We start from the raw sequence: 23,025 nt of genomic DNA on the forward strand, positions 1-23,025 counted from the left end.
TTTAATTTTTTTTTGCCTTTTACCTTTGACAGTGCAGGTTTCATTAGGAGGCATTGCCAGTATTCTCTCTCCTGTCTGAATATAACCAGCCTCAATCTTTCCAGTAACACAGAAGCCTGAACCCTGGTCTGGAAAGAAAAAACATCAATTATCCACGCAATTAAAAAAAAGAGGGACATTAATACAAATGAGTGACTTTACCTTTAAACACATCTGAGACGCACAGTCTGAAAGGCTTGTCTATAGACCTCTGAGGAGCCTTGAACGCATCTTTAGAGTGGGGAAACACAAAAGGAAGGAGGATGGGGAGTAAAAAATAAGGAAGAGGAAAAGGAAGAAAAAAAAACATTGAGAAGTGAATAATTTTCTCTGGTACTGGACAACATTTGGACAATCATCACTTTGGTTATTACAACACCGTAAAACATGCACGCAAAACTCTAAAGAATTATGACTGAGCTGCACTGACACATCTTAAAGTGATATTGCACATGCAATCTTTAATTTCTAAAGCTCTTAATTTCAAACTAGTCAGCATGACCCCTGTGGCACTGCACGGCGGTCATTTGTTCGTTTGTTTGCATTCAGTGCAATCACGATGAAATAAATGCTGAAAAGCAAGATGTAGGGTCTGAAAATGATCTGAGGGCAGCACCAACGGCTGCTTAGCAAACTGCCTCTAAATTAGGGACGCAATGGATCAAATAACTCACTTATCAGATCATTTCTCTGATCAGAAAAAAAAAGAAAAAGAAATCTAAAATACGAAATAAATATAAGTTTTGTCTTTTTCGTTAATAACACTTTTATATTATTAAATTGAAATATATAAAATCAACTTAAGGTGCACAAGGCATAATATATTGTTTTTAACATAATTAATGAAAAACAATTTTAAGTGCAACTTAAGAAGGCAAGTCATCTTCCTTGAAACATGGACAGTGAAATAAAGGCTGTGTCCACATCATCAAAGAAGAAGAAAAGAAAGAAAGCAGAGCAAACCTGAGCTTATTATTTAAAAAATATTTTTCAAAAGACAAGGATGTTTAGATTGTCTGGGGAGAGCATGGACCTCTTTGCAGTCACTGTCCCTTGTCTGCACTTCTAAACACACCGATAGCGTTTGTGAAGGCTTTAGCCCGGTCAGATTGTCCAACGCAGGGATGTGCAGTTGTTGAGCAGCAGTTTTTTCACTCCTGCCAGTGAAACACCGGGGTGTTGTCGCTTCAAATGCGTGGCCAGGCTTGACTTGTTTCCACTTTCATATGGCTTTCTTGTGACACAGTGCTCAAAAGAGATCATAAAACCTGAGTAAAACTGGTACTAATGAATTGCAACAGCTAAAATCTGAACTCTTCTTACTCAAATAGATGTTAAAGTCCTTATACCATCTTGTGACTCATTCAATAACATTTATCCTATATTGTAGATCACTTAAGCTCCTTTCTGCTGCTACAATGATCAGAGACTCGACAAACGTTTAGGCAGTCTGAAATATGAACCAGCCACTTTCGGTTTTAATAGGAACTAAGCAACATCAGTATCTCTAATCATTTTTCTTTAATTTGTCTGATACAAATTACAACTGCAGCAGAGATTCCCCATGATGCTTCCAGATTTAATTCATTATAAACTCTTTCAAACACTTCTGTGCTTTATTTTACTTCATGAAAAGGTGTCACGTCTTGCTTCAGTTACCTACTGTATAAGGACAATAATAACTACTGAAACTAAAGCTCTCACATTGAGGGAAACTCTGCAAAGCATCCATTCCCCATTTGCATGGCAGTATGCTGACTAACAGTTTCAAGACACAACTAAATATTGATTGTGCATGGCTACAAGAAGAGCAGCAGGCAACTGTGTATACACATATATTTAACTATATACTGCTCATATGCTGATTTTATCAGTTGCTGCGGAAGCCAGTTAAAAGTTTCTGGCTTCGGTTTCCAATTTTTAAATTGACTTAAGTTATATCCAATAATACAAAAGGTAATTAGCGAATCAACTTGCACAAAAAAAAAGACTGTATTTTCACACATCTCCAGAGTGTGACATTACTTTTTGTTTTACTTTCCAAGTAGAAAAGCATGCAAGTGATAAAGTTTGGGTCCACGGATTTGTGTGTCCGTGTGTATTACCGATCTGCCCCATCAGGCTCGGTCCCGAGTACCAGGAGGTGAGCTCCGCCACTGAACTCCTGGCGGTGAGGTTTTCTCCTGACAAGCCGCTGCTAGGGATGTAGAAAACGTCAGACTCCTGGGGAAGAGACATAAAGTTTAGATAAAAACAAAAAAAGGGCACAGGAATACTTTTAGCTGAGGTAAATATTTAAAGTGCTGACAGAGAATGAAGCAAGAACACCGAGCGACTTTGTCCCAACTCACCTTGAATCCTGCCTGCTTCAGGAAATGGCCAAGTTTTGAGATGATTTCTTGGAAACGATCTTGTTGCCAGTTTACCTGATTTGTACACAGACGGAGGAAACACACACAAGACGAAAGTTTCCTCTTCAGTGAGGCTTCAAGATGGAAATGTGTCAGCAATATGCCAATGATTATGGGAAACAAAAACAACGACAAAAAACACAACCTCTCCTGATAAGACTTTAATGCTCAAAGGCTCCTTTTTATTTCATCGCAGAGTATGTGAGGTGTAAAACCTTTACCATGGTTACCATAGTTAGGACATGTTTCTCTGCAATCCTCTTTGAAATCATGCCTGAAACTAAAGCATGCACTCAAGCAACATCATAATTAAAAACATGCTTTTAAATCATTTAAAGACGATAAATAAATAAGTGGAAAAAGCGCAGCTTTGGTCTCAGAAAATGCAGTTGTATTTCAATTCTACATTATGTATAATGTGTAGTCTTGTGTTTAATGTACAACGCTGACATGTGTTGGTGCACTAAGAAGCAGGTCGGACCTGGTCCATCTTGTTGACGGCTACAGCCAGCTGAGTGACGCCCAGCGAACGCACAAGCAAAGCGTGCTCTCTGGTCTGACCGCCCGCCTCGAAGCCCGCCTCAAACTCTCCTCTGCTGGCGTCCACCACCAGCACTGCCACATCAGCCTGGAGACAAAGTTGAGGGGGAAGATGAGAAACAAAAAGAGAGTGTTAGATTGAGTAAACAAAAAAAAAAAAAAAAAAACACATACCGGTACCTAAAATCTGTACACCGAGTTGATTGAAATCCTCCACTTGAGTGACTGTAATTTTGATATAATCTCTTACTAAATTCTTTAAATAAAAACCCTGTAAACCTGATGCCTTGACAAGTTTACTTAAACTGAAACAGTCACAAAAGCTAAAGTAGTAAAAACGCTGTTGCAGACTCTCAGTCATCCAGATCATAGTGACTCTCAAAGGATTGAAACGGTAAGCTGATTTTTTTTTTCCCCTTTCGTTCTTGAAAATGCATCATCTTCTGTCCACAAGATGTGGTCAGTTCAAATACTGCCATGCAGTTTAGAGCTCGTTAACTGTACAAATCAAGCCTGATCGGGACGGGGGGCTTCCTGGTCCTGTTCTTGCTCGGTCACAAGGGGGTGCTGGGTGAGGGTTGGTGGGGGACTGGACTTGTATGGTTGTGGGTGTATATACGTATGTGGAAACGCATGTATGAACAGAAATAAGTACATGTGTATATGTATAGACATATATATGTGTGTACAAATACCTCTGAGTAAGAATGTTTGTAACTGAATAAGATTGTACGTGGGTGTATATAAATTCACATCGTAATGGGGAGCCATGGGGAGTGGTAGCCTAGTGGTTACAGAAGTGGACTGGAGTCTGGAGGACCAGGTTCAAGCCCCCAGAATGCAACCCAGGTCAACCATCCTGGGCCCCTGAGCAAGGCCCTTAACCCTTACTGCTCCCCGGGCGCCGTGCCATTGCATGGCAGACCACTGCTACTAGTTCAACTAGAAAATGGGTTAAATGCAGAGAAAGAATTTCCCCATTGTGGGAGTACTAAGGGAATCTTTCTTTCTTTCTTTCTTTCTTTCTTTCTTTCTTTCTTTCTTTCTTTCTTTCTTTCTTTCTTTCTTTCTTTCTTTCTTTCTTTCTTTCTTTCTTTCTTTCTTTCTTTCTTTCTTTCTTTCTTTCTTTCTTTCTTTCTTTCTTTCTTTCTTTCTTTCTTTCTTTCTTTCTTTCTTTCTTTCTTTCTTTCTTTCTTTTAAATAATGCATGCCTTTACGTATAGATGAATACAGGGACTCAGGGTTAATAACTCAGGTGATTAATACTCAATATATATGTATAAAACCTTTAACTATGTCAAGTTTTTTATTTTCTTTCATATTTAATTATGAGGGTCCAACTGAAAAAAATATTGAGTTCAAGGGGTAGTTTTTAACTTCTTCCTACTCTTTTTTCAAGCACAACACATTTGCTATTATATTTATTAATTCTCGTCTATTTTGTTTACGATGGAACATGTCTTATTTAATGATTATTGTTGTTCTTTTTTATGTTATTGATTTATTGTTCTGTTTTATGAATTAATTCTTTTTTTTATTTCTTTGCTTATGTTTGAAATAAAAGATATCAAATCAAAAATCAAATGCAGGTAGCTGCTACTTAAAGACATGCTAGTTTAAATGCACATCTGTTCAAATATTCTTTTAAAACATGAGTATAATTCTCTGATGGCAATTATAAGTTTAAAAAGAGATATTTTAACCCTGAGTTGAGGCCCTAGTGAAATGTCTGTGATATATTTATATATATATATATATATATATATATATATATATATATATATATATATATATATATAAAAATAAAAATAAATTATTATTTTGCTTGGAAATAAATGCTAAAGTCAGCCTGATGCCTGTAGTCAGTATCCATTTTAACTGACACGGGCTGTTAGAACTTCGCTTTGCAGATAGGAACACTGAAGTAAGTGATAAAATGCAATCCTCTCAATTTAAATTTACATTTTTGGTAAAGTTAAGAATTGTTGCTTTTTATTGATCAATACATTTATTTTTTCAAAACGCAGAGATGCTGCTGCTATGGACATGGTTTTATATGACCAATTAGAAACTGAAATAAAAAAAAAATACAAATGAGTTGCTGGATTTTCCACTCTCGTCATCAAACAAAGCACTAACAAAGCATTATTAAGTCTTCATTAACTCAAGTTGCATTTGTTTTTTCAACAAACGATGAAAAAATGCAACCTGATTTAAAGTTGTAAGGTAAAAGGTTGTGTGGAAATAAAGTTTGGTAGGCTGCATTAATCCACTTTGGACTAATTTTGTTAACAGACCTGCAGCATCCACTCTTAAATGTGCTAAAATGTACTAAACTGTTCAAAGATGTTTTTAACTGTATTGGTGATGATGTACTCAAAATTGTAAATCCCTTCCTACAGTCTGGAATCTTCCCCTCAGGTCTCAGGCATGCTATTATAACACCATTAAAAAGAGTAACCTTGATCCATTCACTGTTAAGAACTACAGGCCCATTTCAAACCTTCCATTCCTGGGGAAAATTCTGGAGAAGGTTGTCTACCAGCAATTACACAGGTATCTGTCATATAATAGCCTGTTTGATGCCTACCAGTCTGGTTTTAGAAAAAACCACAGTACAGAAACTGCCCTCGTCAGAGTTATCAATGATCTGAAAATTAACACAGACAACCACAAAGTCTGTATTCTGTTACTTCTCGACCTTAGTGCAGCTTTTGATACTGTGGACCATGTCATTGTACTTCAGCGCCTTGAACAGTATTTGGGCCTCAGGGGCTAAGTTCTTAACTGGTTTTCTTCATATCTAAGTGGTAGATCTTTCTGTTTCGGTCGGCAGCTATGAATCTGATAATGTCAGCATTCAATATGGAGTCCCACAAGGGTCAATTCTAGGTCCCCTACTTTTCAATTTGTATATGTTACCACTTGGGTCCATCATTCGGCATCATAATATTCAATATCATTCTTATGCTGATGACACACAACTATATGTATCTGTTACTGACAATCATTTGAGCCCAGTCAATGACCTCTTTCAATGCATTACAGATAAAGTATTGGATGGCAACAAACTTTTTACAGCTGAATGAAGAAAAAACAGATTCTTTTAATTGGTCCAAGTGCTCTGAGGCAACATATTCTCCCTTTATTAACTCCTCTGTCAGTAAAACCTTGTGAACTTGTCAAAAACTTGGGTGTTATGTTAGATGCTGATCTTAACTTCCAGAAACACATAGCTATCGTCTCCAGGACTGCCTTCAATCATTTTAGAAATATATCTAAAGTAAGATGCTTTCTGTCACAATCAGACTCTGAAAAGTTGGTTCATGCTTTTATCTCCAGTAGATTAGATTATTGCAATCCGCTTTTTGCAGGACTGACAAAGCAAGTGTTACATAAACTCCAGCTTATTCAAAATGCTGCAGCCAGAATTCTAACAAAAATGAACACATCACTCCTGTTTTATCCTCTCTTCACTGGCTCCCTGTTAAACAACGAGTAGATTTTAAAGTACTTCTTATTGTCTTTAAATCTATGAATGGCTTAGCTCCCTCCTACATGGTTGACATGCTCACTGAATACATTACATACCGGACAGATCCCTTAGATCATCAAAAAAGAGTCTTCTAATCATACCTAGAATTAGCACTAGATCTGCTCATGGTGCTTTCAGTCACTACTACACTCTCTGGAATTCCTTGCTGCAGGAACTAAGGTCTGCTCCAACAGCCCACTTTCAAAAGCAGACTAAAAACATACCTTTTTGCACAGGCGTTTGACTAACCTCTACATGGTTGGCTGGGTGATCGCACTTTTGTTAAAATGGAATTATGGTTGTTATTGTTGTTTTTCTCTTGACATACTTTTGTCTGTTTCTGTTATTGTAAACTTGTAATTTTGTTTGTTTGTTTATGTATTTGAGCACATTGAGTCCATGCTCATCATGTGAAATGTGCTTTATAAATACATTTGCCTTGCTACAATCAGATATCAGTCCTGATACTGATGAAATATGTGGATCTGTTATCTGAAAATTAACCTGATCAATGAGTCAACATGTTCACTTTAAAATAATTGCAGACACAAAATGTATACATTACATTTTTCTATGTATGTTAATTTTTAGCTGCTGAATTTAATATTATTTTAGTCTGAATCTTTTTTCCCCATTTTATATATATATATATATATATATATATATATATTATAGTTATTTACTACTTCGCTTTGTAGATAGGAACACTGAAGTAAACGATAAAAAGCAACCCTCTCAATATAAATTAAGAATTAAAAGTTAAGAATTTTTTTGATCAATACATTTATTCTTTCAAAAGGCCAAACTGCTGCTGCTATGGATGAGGTATTAAATGACAGATTAGACACTGAAATTTTAAACTTTGGACTGGGAGAGAAAAAAAATACAAATGAGTTGCTGGATTTTCCACTCTTGTCATTAAACAAAGCACTAATAAAGCATTATTAAGTCTTCATTAACTCAAGTTGCATTCTTTTTTTCAACAAACGACGAAAAATGCAACCTGATATAAAGTTGAAAGGTAAAAGGTTGTGTGGAGATAAAGTTTGATAGGCTGGATAATTCCACTTTGGACTGATTTTGTTAACAGACCTGCAGCATCTACTCAGCTGAACTGGAGAGATTCTCACAGTATGAAAGATATCAAAAATGGCAACATTGGAAAGCAGAATAAATGTCTCTCATGCAGGTTGCAATGTAGACATACTGCAATTCATTTTGAACGACTTAACTAAATAAACCTAAATAAGCTTTAGTGGATATAATAAGGTAGCAACATTGTCAGAAACTTTACAGGTCACAAAAATGCCATGAGTAAGGGCTCCTCGAACAGAAACTCCTTAGTCACTACACGAGGAGGCTGAGCAGGAGGACAGTCATATGGTAAAAAGAGAAATTACATGAGTTCCCCAAAAGAGAGACAGACAAACACACCCATGCCTGCAAAAACACCTTGTCACACCAGCAAGCAAAACCACAGACATCATACTGGGTGTGGCAAAATTTTGCGGCACAGAAGGGAGGGGGGGAAGGAGCCATTTTAATCAAGACGACTGTAACAGTTGAAGATGGCATAGCCAACATTTTTAACTGACTAATATAATCTAAGGAGTTTTAAGAATCTTATACCATAATTAGGGTTGGGAGATCCGTACATACCCAAAGAGCAATTATCAGAAATGTACGTTAACTTTAAATGGCTCACTGGAAACAGGAACTTAACTACATACATAATTATTCATGATCCAACTTATATAAACTTGTTTTGCTTTAATGAGAACACAGTGAGGAATCGGTTATAAACCGTACTGATTAAAAAAAAAAAATTGTTTCTACCCTGTTTGTCTGTAAATTGTTTTAGTCTGGCCATTATTTATTGTGTTTTGAACACAAGTTGTCAAAAAGGAGATATATAAATTAAAAAAAAATAAATTAAAAAAAGATTAGCTGAGCCTGAGACCAGGCTTGGAATCTCTCACCGCCTGTCACTCAGACAGGTCTTTATTTACGCTGCAACAACAGCAGTTCTTCAGTTATGGGCTTTTTTGTTTTGTTTTTTACATGCAGGATACAGGCTACTCAAAGAGATCAGCATGGTGTACCTGTGCAGCTCCTGTGATCATGTTGGGAATGAAGTCTTTGTGCCCCGGTGCATCCATCAGCGTCACCACCTTCGAGTTCGTCTCAAACTTGGTCATGCCCACATCCATTGTCACACCTCTGGAGTAAAACACAAACAAGTCATCTTTTTTATTTATTTATCTGTTGCAAAAAAAAGAAAAACACCCAAGAATATTTGTGTGAAAACTCCTTGAGCAGCCCGACGGCCACATTGTGTTGATTTACACTCTCGGCCAGTTTTGGTTTTTACAGCAGCATCCTCTGATGGGCGTGGCCCCCGACGATTACACGTCTGCTTCAGAACTTACTGTAGTGATAAGTGTATTCATATTCCCACCCAAGACACTTTCTGTTTCTGAAATATTTCGCTTCCGTTTCACTCTGCTAAAAAACAACAGAGAGCGCAACGAGGGACACGTTCTTGACAACAACAACAGTCAGTGCTTAACATTATCAAATGAACACATTCCACTAAGTGTAACCAAGATAATGCACTTTCAGTGAAAAACAACTTTTTTTTTTTTTTTTTTATTGTTTGGTCCAGATTCCATCAAAAACAAGATTCAGTTAAATTACCACTGCCCGTCTGCTTTTTAAATGATCTAGCAGCTCAAAATGGACATGAGTTTGGTAGTTTTTTAAACTATACATTGTTCAATGCTGCAGAAATGTCCCTCTGTGGACAGAGCAGATATCTGCCTTCAATGTAGGGCTGGGCGATATATCGAGATTTTAATATATATCGATATATTTTCAAACGCGATATGGTATGAGACAATATCGTTTATTATTTTTTTTAAATTTTTTTTTTATGATTTTGATATAGCTTATTTTGTGACAAATTAACTTGAATGTTTTATTTGAGATTTGCACAAATGTTTTGTTATTTGCACAACTGTCAACCTCAGTGGAAAAGTCTGCCTGTTACTGTCTACATTGTATTAAATGCAAAGTGTATTTTAATTGAATTGTTATGCAGGAAAGGGATATTTGTTTTATTTTATTCAAGAAGCATTTTTATTCTATAAATGCAGGCAGTTTATTTTTATTTCATTTGTTTTATACATTTTGATATTGTGCAGACCTCTGTTAATAAAGGTACCTGTGTCACATTTGGCACGAGGCTTTGTATTAAAACTGTTTTTTTAAGGGTTTGCCTCAGAAAATGAATATGAATGAATGAAGCTAACAGAGATGCTATGCTATAATGCTTTGGGGGAAACCCCAATTATGGCACAGAAAAAATATCGATATATATCGAGTATCGCCATTCAGCTAGAAAATATCGAGATATGACTTTTGGTCCATATCGCCCAGCCCTACTTCAATGTGGAGATTACTTCTATAGAGAAATAACTGTTTTATAACTGTTATGCACCGAAATCTAATAATAGTAATGTGCATACATTTTCACAAACCTTCATTAAGTGTGCATTTAAACAGTTTTTTTCCTTCCATTTTTACGTTGTGTGTAGTTTCAAGAGTTAACCTTCAGCTACCTGTCTCTCTCCTCTCCAGTTTCATCCAGAACCCAAGCGTAGGCAAAGGATGCTTTTCCTGCCTTCTTAGACTCCTGCTCGTACTTGTGCATTGTGCGCTTGTTGACATTGCCGAGCAGATAAAGCAGGTGGCCCATCAGTGTACTCTTACCGGCATCCACATGACCTGTAGGGAGACAGTAATGAAGATAAAAGTGTTATGAAAGAAAGTTGTGAGGACAGAAAACTTGAGACTCGCTGGATGGGAACTGTTGGGGAAACACTAAGGTGGGGTAAATAAAGCAAAGAGCAGGAATCTGCTGAAAGTGACAGGTAGAGCAAAAGGCAAGATAAAACATGACCAAGAGAAACCATAGATGGTAGAAGGAAGTAACTAGGACTATAATCAGAGAGAGAAAAAGGAAACGGGTACTGAGGGAAAGACTGCGATGGGGGACGGGGTAGCGCAAAAGGTTTCATACACTGAGAAACTTTAAATCATCTGCACTTATGAAACTTCCGAGTAATTTTTTTATGCTGCAACTGAAAATGAGAAAAATATGCACGACTACAAAGCTTGACTCATTTACTTTAAAGACATGAACATGAAACAAGATCATCATCAAAAAAAGAGTCACTGCAAAAAGATCTGCATCCCACTGAAAACAGATGTATCAGATGATGGCCCATCCAAGAAAAAGAGGCCCAAAAAATCCTAAAAGGGTGATATAAATTGCTGCTAATGTAGCTTTAATTTAAAAGAACAAAAAAAACATGGGCAGTCTGAAAGTGCAACCCTTGCAGTGAAAATTGCTTTAAAAAAGTGACAGTAAGCCTTGGTGTGCACAGTAGGTAATTTTGCAAATGGGGATAAAAGATAAGATAATCTTTGTCATTTCCCATAAACACGCTCTTCCTTTATTGATTTGGTGTAAGCAGTTCGGAGTAGTGTGATGAGTAATTGCGTTTTATTTAATGCATCCTACCTATAACTACCAAATTTAAGAGAGTTTTTCCCCCCTGTCTCTTCTCCAGCTCTGCCTTGACGTTGATCTGCTGCCGTGTCTTCCCGGAGGAGCGGCTCGGCGTTGGAACGGCAGGCGCATCGTCCGCATTTGAGCTTTTAGAAGGAGTCCCAGGACGTCTCGGGGTTGTCTCCAAAACGGGAGGCATGGAGGCATTTTCAGGGCTGTTGCCTCGCTGTGCCGATGCGTTCACGAGGCCATTCTCCTCCGTGCTACGGAGGGAATTTGACATTTAGTCACAATGAAAAACAAAACGTTTCTTTTTTGCAAATGAAAACCGTGACTCACGGCACTGATGTATTCTTGAACCACCATTAAGATAGTTTTGGAAATGTCTTTAAACACTGCCTACATAAGACTTGGGAGAGCTGTTTGATACCTGGGTACATCAAAGCCCATTGTCTGCTTCTTGCCAGAGACGGTCATCCGGGCCACCTTTGGCACCACTTCAGAATCCAGCTTATTGTGAGACACATCTCTGCTTTTACCTAAGAGACGACCAAGTAAGGGAGCAAACAAAAGCATCCATGATTCACTGGCATCAACACTTTCAGCATGAGTAGCACAAAGCACTTTAGTCATTACTTTCAATGCATGATGAACAAAAAAGTTTAAAAAAAAAAAACATGTTTTGGTCACTCAATAGAAGTCTTTATCACAATCTGTTGAAAGCAACCTTTTTCCTCTCCTGTGCAAAGAGTAGGATTACTGTAAAAATAATTTAGATGCCAGCTTTCACCTCCCTTTAGTTTATAGATATCAGTAAGTGGGGCAGCCACAATTTCCATATATGGCTGTGAAGTGCAAGACTCCTTTTCTAACAGCCTAAAAAACAGTTAAAAATGCAAAGATGATCTTGTAACATATGAAACACCTAGGTGTCCTTGTCAGAGATGTGGTATTCAAACAGATACTGTACAGATGATATTATTATTACTAGTCAGTTATAGCGTGTGGGTGTCTTAAATATATATACTGTATCTGAAATGCAAGTGTACAACATGCAACCTGTTCACCTTATCTATGGGAAGCTAAAATTTTGCAACAGTGAGACTTGCTGAGGTAATTGCTTCGTCATCCCTGGCCCGTATGGCCACCGGTTCCAGTCATATCAATCTGTTTCTGATTCATTTAGACTGAGATGCACAGCCAAGCCCAGTGCATACTGTGTGTATAATGTTCTTGTGTCTGTTCACATCTGACATCCTGGCTCAGAAAGGGTTAATTTCTGAAGTGGCCGTTGCTTCCCTTCGCCACGTAAATAGATCAATGTGTGATGCAGCATTTCACAAAATGAATCTTCTGAAAAAAGGTGTCACCTCAACAAGCGAAGGGTTGAAAGTCAGTGCCAGTTTTCAGACTCGCCTCTGATTAAAAACAGAAATCCTGAAGGGTTTACCAGAAAGCTCTTCATATATCAGTTTTCACACTATTTATATATTCTACATTTAATTGCAAGCATTTTATAATAGCTGGTTCTGTATGCATGTTTAATGCAATTTATTAATCTTAAAAAACATACAGAGGCAAAATAGGTGGAAAGATTTGTGATTCAACAGAATATTAATGGACTTTCTCCAACCAAACACGCTCTAAATGACTCATTTAGCTATAAAGAAAAAAGTCCCTTTCACTCTAAATATTAATAAGCCAGACGGCTCTGGTGAGGTTTTTTCCCCTCTTTTAAAGAAATGCCATTCAAGTGTTTATTTTCACATACTGATCCATAACTAGTCAAAATGAAGGGCGGGAAAGCAAAGGTGTATTAAACATACCTATCCAATAAAAGTGAGACTTAAAACTACCGGCTGTATAGAAGAAAGGACAATGGAAACACTTGTACAGGGCGTTTCAGAAATGATACACATGCAGGCTCATAGAGAGCAATCTAAAACTACAGAATCATTCATATTTTTTGTGAAAGTTTCATCTGTAGTCAACAGTGACTCTGGGAAATTTGAGAGCTTTCAAGAGCTGGGTGCTTTCCTTAACGTGATCCAGAGGCATCTCCCACCTGAAATGAGCAGGTCACCCACCAGACTGAATTTACTGCACTTCTGTGAATACCAGTTGAGAAACGCGTGGTTTCAGCAAAACAAATGGAGTCTGGTGATCAGCCTAATAAACTAAAAATGTACCTCTTAACCTGACATCTCAAGCTCGACATCAACTCCCTTCTCAACAAACGGACACATGGCTCTGTCAAAACACACTCAATACTTCTGCAAACAACGAACCTACGAGCTCTTTTTATGGGTTTGCCTCAGTCAGGGTTTTAATGCCGAAAGCAGGATCGTTTTACATTGTTTGTGCTGTCAGGTAAACATTTGGCACGCTCCCATCCAGGATTTCAAGAGCCAACCTCTACACTGGCTGAGAATGAGTGAGTCATCTGTACACCTTGGCCAGAAGGCAAAACTCAGCACAGGATAAAAAAGGGATTCGTCCAGGATATGCAAATATCAAGCATTCCTACCCTCCAAATACACAGAAACAGTTGTGAATAGAAAAGTGAAATGATAATAAAGAAAGATTTTGTTCAATCTGACCACTGGGTTCACAGAAAAGTGGTGTACATGTTCTTAGAGAACCAAAATGCACTTTTAATAATAGGTAATATAACAAACACGCACACAAAAAAAAAATCCTAAATGCAATATTTTCCGAACGGCTTGTCATAACAACGACTAAAAGAGAATTCTGGAAAAGAAACACATTGATTATGAGGCTTCCTGCCACTTGAGGCCGCTAAAGGCTGCAACGGACGTGATGAGGGTTCATCTAATCTCAAATCTTCATGTTGAGTGAAAGAATTGGGGAAAGCAAACGTTTAAAGTTTATCCAAGCTTTTGAGACTCATGTTTTCACATTAGCCAATACGAGGTCCAGAATATCTTTGGTTGAAAAAGATCATGCAACATTAAGTACAATAACCACGGTTCAATTCAAGCTGTAACAAAGTATGTCTTTCAGTCAAAGAGGGTCAAATCAAGTCTATTTACATGAATATATCGTGGGACTCCTCAGCACCCTGCAAATCATTTTTTTGTTGCTAAACAATGAATTAACCTGTTAGCCAACCTGGGAATATTTGTTCAGTCATATTGAAAGACTGAAGTCATGAATGAAAATGAATACAGAAGGATGTGAGGCTGAAAGTAAAGTTTAGAGTAGGATCCATGTGAACCCCTTTCAAGATGAGTCAAAACCTACAGACAAAAATGGTACTGTCTCTGAACACCTTATAAGATTTTTGTGATCCCAACGCCCACATACCCTGCAAATACACCTTTGAGTCATACAACCCATGCAAAAAATTCACACCTAATGTGTGTTTTTTACATTTTAAAAAGTGAGCTATAAACCCTTTGTGCAAAAAAGGGTACATGCAGGTCCATACATTTAATTTATATGGCACTTTCAAAAATACACACTTTACAGTGTTAAGAAACAATGAACAACATTATCAAAAGGTTAAACGCCGTTCTGAAGAGAGGGGTCTTGAGTTTGGTTCCAGAGGACGGGGACAGCGGTGGAGTTGGTCAGCAGCATTAGAGTGGAACAACACAAGGTGTGGTGGTATATGAGATCAATGTGCTGATTATGAAGCTCGGGATGTAAGGAGAGGAACCGTAAACCATATGCACTGGGGAACAAGAAGCCAGTGGAGAGTCAGGGGGACAAGGGTGGTGTTGTTGCACGAGTTAGAGTGGGTAAGGAGGTGGGCTGCCCAGTTCTGGGTACACTGAAGTTTATTGAGGACTTTGGATGGTCAACCATAGAGAGGGATATTCCATTTGTCAGAGTGATGAAAGCTTGGATTGGAGCTTGAGCAGCAGGGAAGGACGGTGAAGGTCAGAGAGGGGCGATGTTTTCGAGATGAAGGAAAGCCGTTTTGGTTATGATGTTGATTTGGTGATCACAGGTTAAATCGCTATCAAAGATGATGCCAAGGTTCCAGATATGTCTTGGAGGAGACACAGTGAAGTTGGTTTGAGCACAAGACTGGATTGAAGTGAGGCAGTCTGTCAGAGCAGCAGGTGGTTCAGGTGATGGATTTGGTAATCATCAGCATAGCACTGAGAGAGTGTGTTTACGAATTATATTTGCAAGGGGGAGAATGTAAAGGATGACGATGAGTGGGGAGACGGATGGCTTGACTTGATTAGTGGTGATAAAACGGGGTACAGGTTTTCACACCCGTGGTGAACAATGACAACTCTAATGGCAGCAGTGGGGTCTTCTAAACCCATTTCACCTCTTTTAATTTATCTTTAAAAATCTATTCAAGACTATACAGAGAAACCAATAGAAAAACTAATTTCAACTGTTGGCTCCGAGGTTCTGTCCATGTTGTCTACTGAGAATGTCCGTCCATATCAGCCATCAATGCTGCGTGTGACATCATCAACTCACTTCCTTCCAGGCAACAAACACATTACCCAGAAGCCTTCACGGTGAACCCTGGAGATCGTAACCACGCTCCCCCATCTCTGCTACACTTGCAATTGTCCCACTCTTTGGAAATCATTTTAGTGGTTTATTTTTCATATGAAACAGCGAAAGTTGGTTTGGTTGCACCTGGCATCCACGCTATTACAGCAATTTCAACCCTCAGAAACCGAAAAAGTGTTACCTCTAAAGGCAGCCGTTTGCAGCATAATGTGAATGGACAGAAGCCTAAAAATGTGGAAACATTGACACAGTCGCCCCGATTCACTTCATGGCTTGTTCTTCAAAGTCAAACTTTTTTTTTTTTTTTAAATCAGCCAAACACCTATCATACCATCATCCCTAAAAGACAGCACACAAACAATCTTTAGAATGGTGTAAACAACAACAATACAGAGATTTTTGTTTCCTTTTTTGGTAAAGAATGTTTTGTTTTTTTATTTAGAGGCAACTACCTGGTAAGCCATTACGAGCTAAGATTAAAAAAAAACAGCCTGTTTGTACATGCAAGCATGCCAGGTAAATATGGACAACCATGTCACATGCATATACCGTGGTATAATATCAATTTTATTTATTTATTTTTTTTTAATGAAGAAGAAACACTTATTGCAGATGCAGTTCGGTTTTGTGTTAAATTGTGTCTTTGCCCACAGTTTTTATTTCACACACTACTTGACTTTGGCTTTGTTAGAAAAAATGAAGTGTAATATGTCATGTGTTGTAGATCTTCATCTAAGCTTACATTTACCTGTTAAGGAAACCTGCTGAGGACCAGATCTTTGTTTTGTTTAATAATGGCCATGTATTTAGGCTTGCTTTCAATGATAGCACTGCATCTCTTTTTTTCTTACCGTGTTCATGTGGATCATTTTCCACTGAGATAAACAATCAAACCATAGCTTTTTGTACATGATCATAATGCACCACAACAAAACAACACTGTTGGAACAATATTTAAATATAAATAAACCAGTATTCTCTTCACCATTTGTGAATAAAATGCTATTTCCAGTGCTGGCAACACATCACAGCAGGGCAGTGTTTGTGCAACATGTCTGCCTTGCAGAAAAGCAGAGCCTGTAAAGAAAATGATTTGATCTATCACACACTTTGTCAAAGCTGTGAAAGTCAAGAGAATCAGATTTTCCTACGTAGGTGGTGTAAGAGACGCACGGTGTAAAATTATTGGCTGGTGTGCCGAGTCGACGTGTGCTTTGGGTGACATTTTCTCCAAGAGTCTGGCTTCCTGCTCAAAACCACAATTTGTCCTTTTGTCTTAAGTTGAGTCACAGTAGTCGCTGGACAAACTCTACTTTTTATGACCACAAAATGTTTAGCTTTCAGCCTTTTTTTTCTAAACTGAAAAAAAGACAGGCATCTTTACTCACTAAAAGCTACTCCAATAACCCTAATAAATGTTAATGTCAACCCCCCCCCCTTCTCACAGGACAGCACTGATCTGTGGGAAACCTGACATGTCACTTTTGCCACAATCTACTCTTTAGTATATACAACTTTCCCGAGGTCCACCAGTCTGTTTGCAACCCTGGGGGTCTAGTTGAGTCAGATTTTGCACCTGTATAAAGTTTACACAAACAAAAACCACACCTTCACCAAAAGAGCAGTCTCATATTTCAAACAGTAATAAAGCTGTGGAAGATAAGTCTGACATGAGGCGTTTTGTTTGCCGTTTCATGACACACCACGAGTGTTTTAACACATTCAAGGGGGATGAGAGTTTTAAGGTTAAAAACCAGCATATTTATCTTTAGGTTCCAGTGGAGCCAGAAGGCAAAACAATTCAAATTTATTTCAATGCAGAAAGAGTTATTGACTCAGGCCAAGATTAATTGGTTCACAAATGCACAGCATTGTGCATTGTGCACTTGAGATTGCGCTCAAAAATATGAAATTGTTTAATTTTCCAATCAATCCAAAATGTAAAGTGAATAAAGAGAAGAAAAACTTAAGTCTATTTTTAGTGTGACCACCCTTTGCCTTCTAAACAGCACCAATTCTTGCACAAAATGTTTGAAGGAACTCTGCAGGCAAGCTCCTCCAAACATCTTCCCCAGATTATCTGTAGAGGTAGGCTAACGCAAATCCTTCTGTCTCTTCAGGTAAGCCAACAAAAACTCAATGCAATTGAAATCAGGGCTCTGTGGAGCCTTAACATCACCTCAAGGACTGATTGTTGTTTTTCAGGATTGCTAATCCTGACCAAATCCCTACCCTAATTTGTATAAACACAGCCTCCAGTTTGTAAGGACTCTTCACCATGCTTCACTGTTCCATGTAGACACTCATTTTTGTACCCCTATCCAATCAAACGCCCCCTCCATGCACAGTTTAGTCACTTGGCCTTGTTTTCATGTCAGAGTTCTGGCTTTTTGGACACAATTCTTACACAAAGACCGCTTCTGAGCAGACTTTCTTGGATGGCGTCATTAGTTACTGCTAGTTATGAGTCGGTGGCATGGTCAGACAACTTAAGCTCCGTTTCCACTGAGCGCTTCGGTCTGGGCTGGTATGGTTCAGAAGGGTTAGAATGGTCTGAAAACGTATTGCTTTTGGCGTGGGCTTGTCTCATGGGCAGTGATGTATTTCTGTCTGCCAATCAACTGATTGTATCGTGTGACCACAATAGCTCCATCTTAAATGGTACTAGGGGTGTAACGATACACTAATCTCACGATACGGTACGATACACGATATTGAGGTCACGATAACGATACGATACGATATAGCAGTATTTTTTTAACAACCTTGAATGAGGTAGTCATGAGGAAATTGTCTTTTATTTGAAAGACACAAAATACAAAACAATGCTGTGCGTTTGCCATATTGTTCCAGTTTGTAATGCTTTATAACTGTTTAAGTTTTAAAGAGAAAGCCAGGCCAACCATTTTCCACAAACTGAACTAAAAGTAAATGTCAGGTTTGCATTATGCATCTTCAGTTTCATACAAGTAAAAATATTTTGCCACAAACTGAATAGTTTCTCTCATGTATGATTTGACTTTTTTCTTTTCCAGAAATTTAACAACTAAAATTAAATAAATAATTACAAGTAAATACATTCATACAATTTTACATCATAAAAAAGATTGATTCATGCTCACCTTATAAGTGTAAGAGGAGATTTATTTTTGCTAAGAAGGTTATTTTGTTAATTCAGGGTTCATTATTTTATAAATATATTCTTTATATTCTGTAAATCAGGGACTATAATTACACTAGTCAGTTAATCTGTAGTGATTAGTCTGTTTTAGATTGGGCGGAGTGATACAGCACTAGTTGCTGTGTTGATGTTCTAAAATCCTACGCTGTTGAGCGGACATTGAAGTACACTGGAATTTAGCAGAAGTTGTCTCCGTGTTTATCCTACTCACCACCCCAAAAAGGTTTAATTTAATAAGGTAAGGCTTAACTCTACACCAGACTTACATAAGTAAAGGTTCAGACCTCAAAACGGGACCGTAAAATGGGACTAGTTTCTTCTGAGCGGAGTAAGATTTTGGTCCGCGCGGTCCGGCCGCGGTCGCGGTCGGCTGCGCGTTTCTAGTCAACACAATAGATTAATATTAATAACCCAATATCGCGATACACTTTGTCACCTCCACGACACGTATTGTGACATTTTTGTATCGCGAAATTTCGTGGCACGATATATTGTTACACCCCTAAATGGTACCATACCATTTTCCTATGGACCTATAAATGAAGGGGGTGCAGAAATGGTGCAGTTTGGTTTGGTTATAAGGGAACCTTTTAGAATGGAAACAAAATAGCCTGCCCGATCTGCCCGTACTGAACTGCTCAGTGGAAACAGGGCTTTAGTTTGAAGTAAGAACGTGTCTTTCATCTGCTGCTCTAAGTTGTCTTAGCCAACCACTGCATCTACAGTCCATAATGTTGCCTGTGTCTTTGTGCTGCTTAAAAAAAGAGTTTGAACAGCACATCTTGACACCCCTGTCTGCTTTTAAATCTTTGCTTGGGAAAGACTTTGCTGATGCAATAGAAGTATTTGGTCGCTGTGCTCAGTCTCATGATGTATGACATGTGGCATGAAACCATCTTCCACAGCCTCAACTTGGGAGCAGAATTGAGCTCTTCCACACTTCCTACATAGGCGTTTCAGTTTCAATTACTTACTGTGTTTCAATCTACATGTAAAATTGATGGTAATTGCCTATTTAGCATATCTGAATTGTCAGACAATTGACTATGTTTGACTTCCTGGGTACAAGAGTGCCCAAAAGAACTAACACTCTTTCGAGGGTACGGGGTGGTCACACAAAATCTTAAGAAAAGCACCTGCAGTTTGTCAAAGCTCAAGGCTTGTCCAATGAGGACGAGAAAACATTTTTTTTTTTAGATGGAGGGGTCAAATTGACCCTAGTTTGTTTCCACCAACTCTAACTGCTTGGATATTACATAACTAATACACTATGCAAATATTAAATATTTTGGTTATCTGACATCTGTGGACTAAATTAATGATGTTGTTTAATTTTACATACTACATTTTCATGTCAGGCATTTCCTTCAAACAAATCAGCCAAGTTACAATCATGGCACCATGCTGGCCAGGTCAACTGAGTAAAACCTATTATTGAGGGAGGGATTGGTTTTTATTCTCAACTGTCCATCACTGTGCACAGAATCAACCCACTCTTGGGTTGTCTGGATAGGTGCATATCCCTCAAACTTAAAACAATATGACACAGGCTCTTTAAAGCATTGTTCCACCATACATATTACTCCAGAAAATAAGCACCAGCCCATTAATAACTGCAGCAGGATATCAACCTAAGTTCAGCAAATTCTGGCAACCAGTGAAGAAATAGCAGTCAGATATAGAGCTAGATGGCATAGTTGCTCCGGTTAGCATGCTAAACTCATCTCAGTAAAACTATATACAGTATACCACTGAAGTGTCTGGGACGGGTGGGCTTTCACTCAAAACTGACAAGAAAAGAAAAATCCAAAGTAAGCATAAAATTGTTGCAGGTTAGTATTACACTGGGATGGTAAAAATAAATAAATAAAAAGAAAACTTTGATTGCATGTTTATGGATGAGTAACTGAATGTCTTAAAAAGACTTGTTGCTGAGCCACACCCAACTGCTGACAAATATCCAGCATACCAAATATTTAAAGACGTGGGGGTAATCAACATTCAAGCTACAGAAAATTAGGCAATGAATGGGTTGATATCACGATGAGGAAAGGAATCCCACAAAGCAAAGAAGGCAATGCTGTAAACTGCTATACATTTCTGCATTAGCTCCTGTGATCAAGCAATGGAGTGGGATCTGGGGTGGGGGAGGGGAGGCCTACGTGCTAACTTTTGAATTTACTCATATGTTGCCCCTAATTTAGTTTGGAGTGTTATGCTTGCATAGTGTGCCTTTAATATGTTTAAAGAAACTATTGTCTACCACATGTAACTTGACCTCATGCAAATCTCTGAACTTACTATACTCAGCCTTTAAGTGTAAATTTTCTTGTGCAAATATTGTCCATTCAAAGCAGGAATGCCAAAAAAAGCATGCACAGCAGAAGATACCCAATGTATAAATCATTTTGTAAATTATTTCAAATCTCTAAATATTATTCCAAACATGCCAAAAGTTAATCTCAGAGTACCGGCTCATTGCGAAGCAAACACACATATTGAACTACTATTAGAAAGAATGCATCATGTTTTAAGAAAATTGAAAACAGCAAGCCACACATTAACACTCACACACAAACAAACAGGGAGGAGCACTTTCAGAGCACATAAATTCAATCATCTTTATTTCAAGTAACAAATGTATTTTCTGAATGTGTGCAAAGACACACCAAGAGAAAATTAAATCCATGTTAACATCACAATATTTTTTTTTTCTTTTAGGTTTTTAGGCATACACTTAATTGTATAGATAAACTTTTTGTTCGTAGCACTGGATTCAAATTATAGCTTTTTTTCACTTATACACATAAAAAAAACAATCAATTCTCTGCAAGCATGTATTTGTGTCTGTATGTGCATGATTGTGTGTTCTTGTTCTCTCATGGGAAAATCTCCAGGTGTCCTCAAAACCAAAAAGTCAGCCTCATGATCTCAAACACAAGCAGCAGTAAACCAGCACAATGGTTAACTGATCCATATTCCAATAGCTGCAGCACACCTGCAAACAAAGTCAACCCCCCTTTCTTTCCTCTGTTTTGAGAGTTCATGCAACTAGAAAAGAGGTTGCCATAAATGACAAATTCTTCACTTTTTCCTGAGTATGATTAACCTACTTCTAATAGTACAAAAATTAAAAAGCCATCTGGCATGAAAAGATACAAAAATAAGATTCAAATTTTAAAATGCCTTGAAATATGGCTCACAAAAACTAAGAAAAAAAATATATTTCTAAAATATCATAAAATTGAAGTTTCTACACAGAGCTTACAGATTTTGTTGTTAAATCAGCTGCCAAAAGGTATTTCTTAATTTCAACCTTCTAATAATTTTTCTGTTTAATAGCTAAATAAAACTTGTTCGATTGCCTATTTATATATAAAAAAAGAATAATACAATTTATAACATTTCTAGTTGAGATCAGTTAGTATTTCATTCTGTTGGTCCCCAAACAATTCTGCTTGAAGGCAGGAGATGGTTTAAGTGGCTCATATGGAGCTTTTGTTCAACTTTCAGGCTTTGTTCAGTTGTGGCAAAGGCCCCCCAAGCATCTAAGTTTTACATCCAAATGGAATTAATTTAGCAAAAACCTGGATATAACTGACTACATGCTTTTGTGGCGTCTACCTTGTGAACGCTTTCATTTGATTAGCACGGACAATGTCGTCAGGTGAAGGCGTGTCAAAGCCGAAAGGTTCAATTGGCAGAAGTGGAGTAAGCTGCTTTTTGACTTTATCCTGCAGATGATTTTTGCCAAGTAAAGACTGGTAAAAGCTTCTTGTAGTTTTAAATTTTCCCTTTAATACGTTTTTCCTCCTCCTTTGCTGTTTGCGGCACTGAAATGACAAAGTAACTGCAAATACTGAAGGTTTTGCAAAAACAGAAAAATCCAATCCCAAGGCTAGAGTTGGAGATGTCGGTGAAGGGAGATCAGTGGCAAACTGATGCGGGCTTGCTCTGCTCGCTTGGGCCATGAGTGCACTCAAATCAATAGCCTGAGACGTGTTGAATGCCCTGGAGGTTTGGTGGTACGGCTTGCGGTTGAACTCCAATTTGGTCCCTCCCTCTGTAGTACTCTCTGCCAACAGATCAGCCCTCTCTGGTTTTGTTGGTGAAAACACTGAGGTGAAGTTGCACTGTGACCCATTTGAGGTGGTTGAGGTTTTGCCTTTATGTTCAGATGCCAAACGTGACAAAGAGAGCAGCTCTGAGAGGCCAGGTTGTTGTTTCAGCACATTTGCTT

At 38.0% G+C, this 23,025-nt stretch overlaps 1 protein-coding gene across 2 annotated transcripts in view; it reads right to left on the reverse strand.

The window, feature by feature from the left end:
- Positions 1-23,025, reverse strand: part of hbs1l (HBS1-like translational GTPase) — a 33,369-nt gene that overhangs the window by 4,546 nt on the left and 5,798 nt on the right. For both annotated transcript variants that reach the window (XM_061707314.1, XM_061707315.1), the window contains 9 exons: positions 11,529-11,637; positions 11,111-11,361; positions 10,146-10,311; positions 8,628-8,745; positions 2,932-3,078; positions 2,391-2,465; positions 2,145-2,262; positions 202-270; positions 24-128 (listed from right to left, as the gene is read on the reverse strand). In XM_061707314.1, the coding sequence (XP_061563298.1) occupies positions 24-128; positions 202-270; positions 2,145-2,262; positions 2,391-2,465; positions 2,932-3,078; positions 8,628-8,745; positions 10,146-10,311; positions 11,111-11,361; positions 11,529-11,637 (1,158 nt within the window). The remainder of the gene's footprint in view (positions 1-23; positions 129-201; positions 271-2,144; positions 2,263-2,390; positions 2,466-2,931; positions 3,079-8,627; positions 8,746-10,145; positions 10,312-11,110; positions 11,362-11,528; positions 11,638-23,025) is intronic.

The sequence above is a fragment of the Cololabis saira genome, chromosome 18 (assembly GCF_033807715.1).
Source record: "Cololabis saira isolate AMF1-May2022 chromosome 18, fColSai1.1, whole genome shotgun sequence".
Classification (NCBI taxonomy): Eukaryota; Metazoa; Chordata; class Actinopteri; order Beloniformes; family Belonidae; genus Cololabis; species Cololabis saira.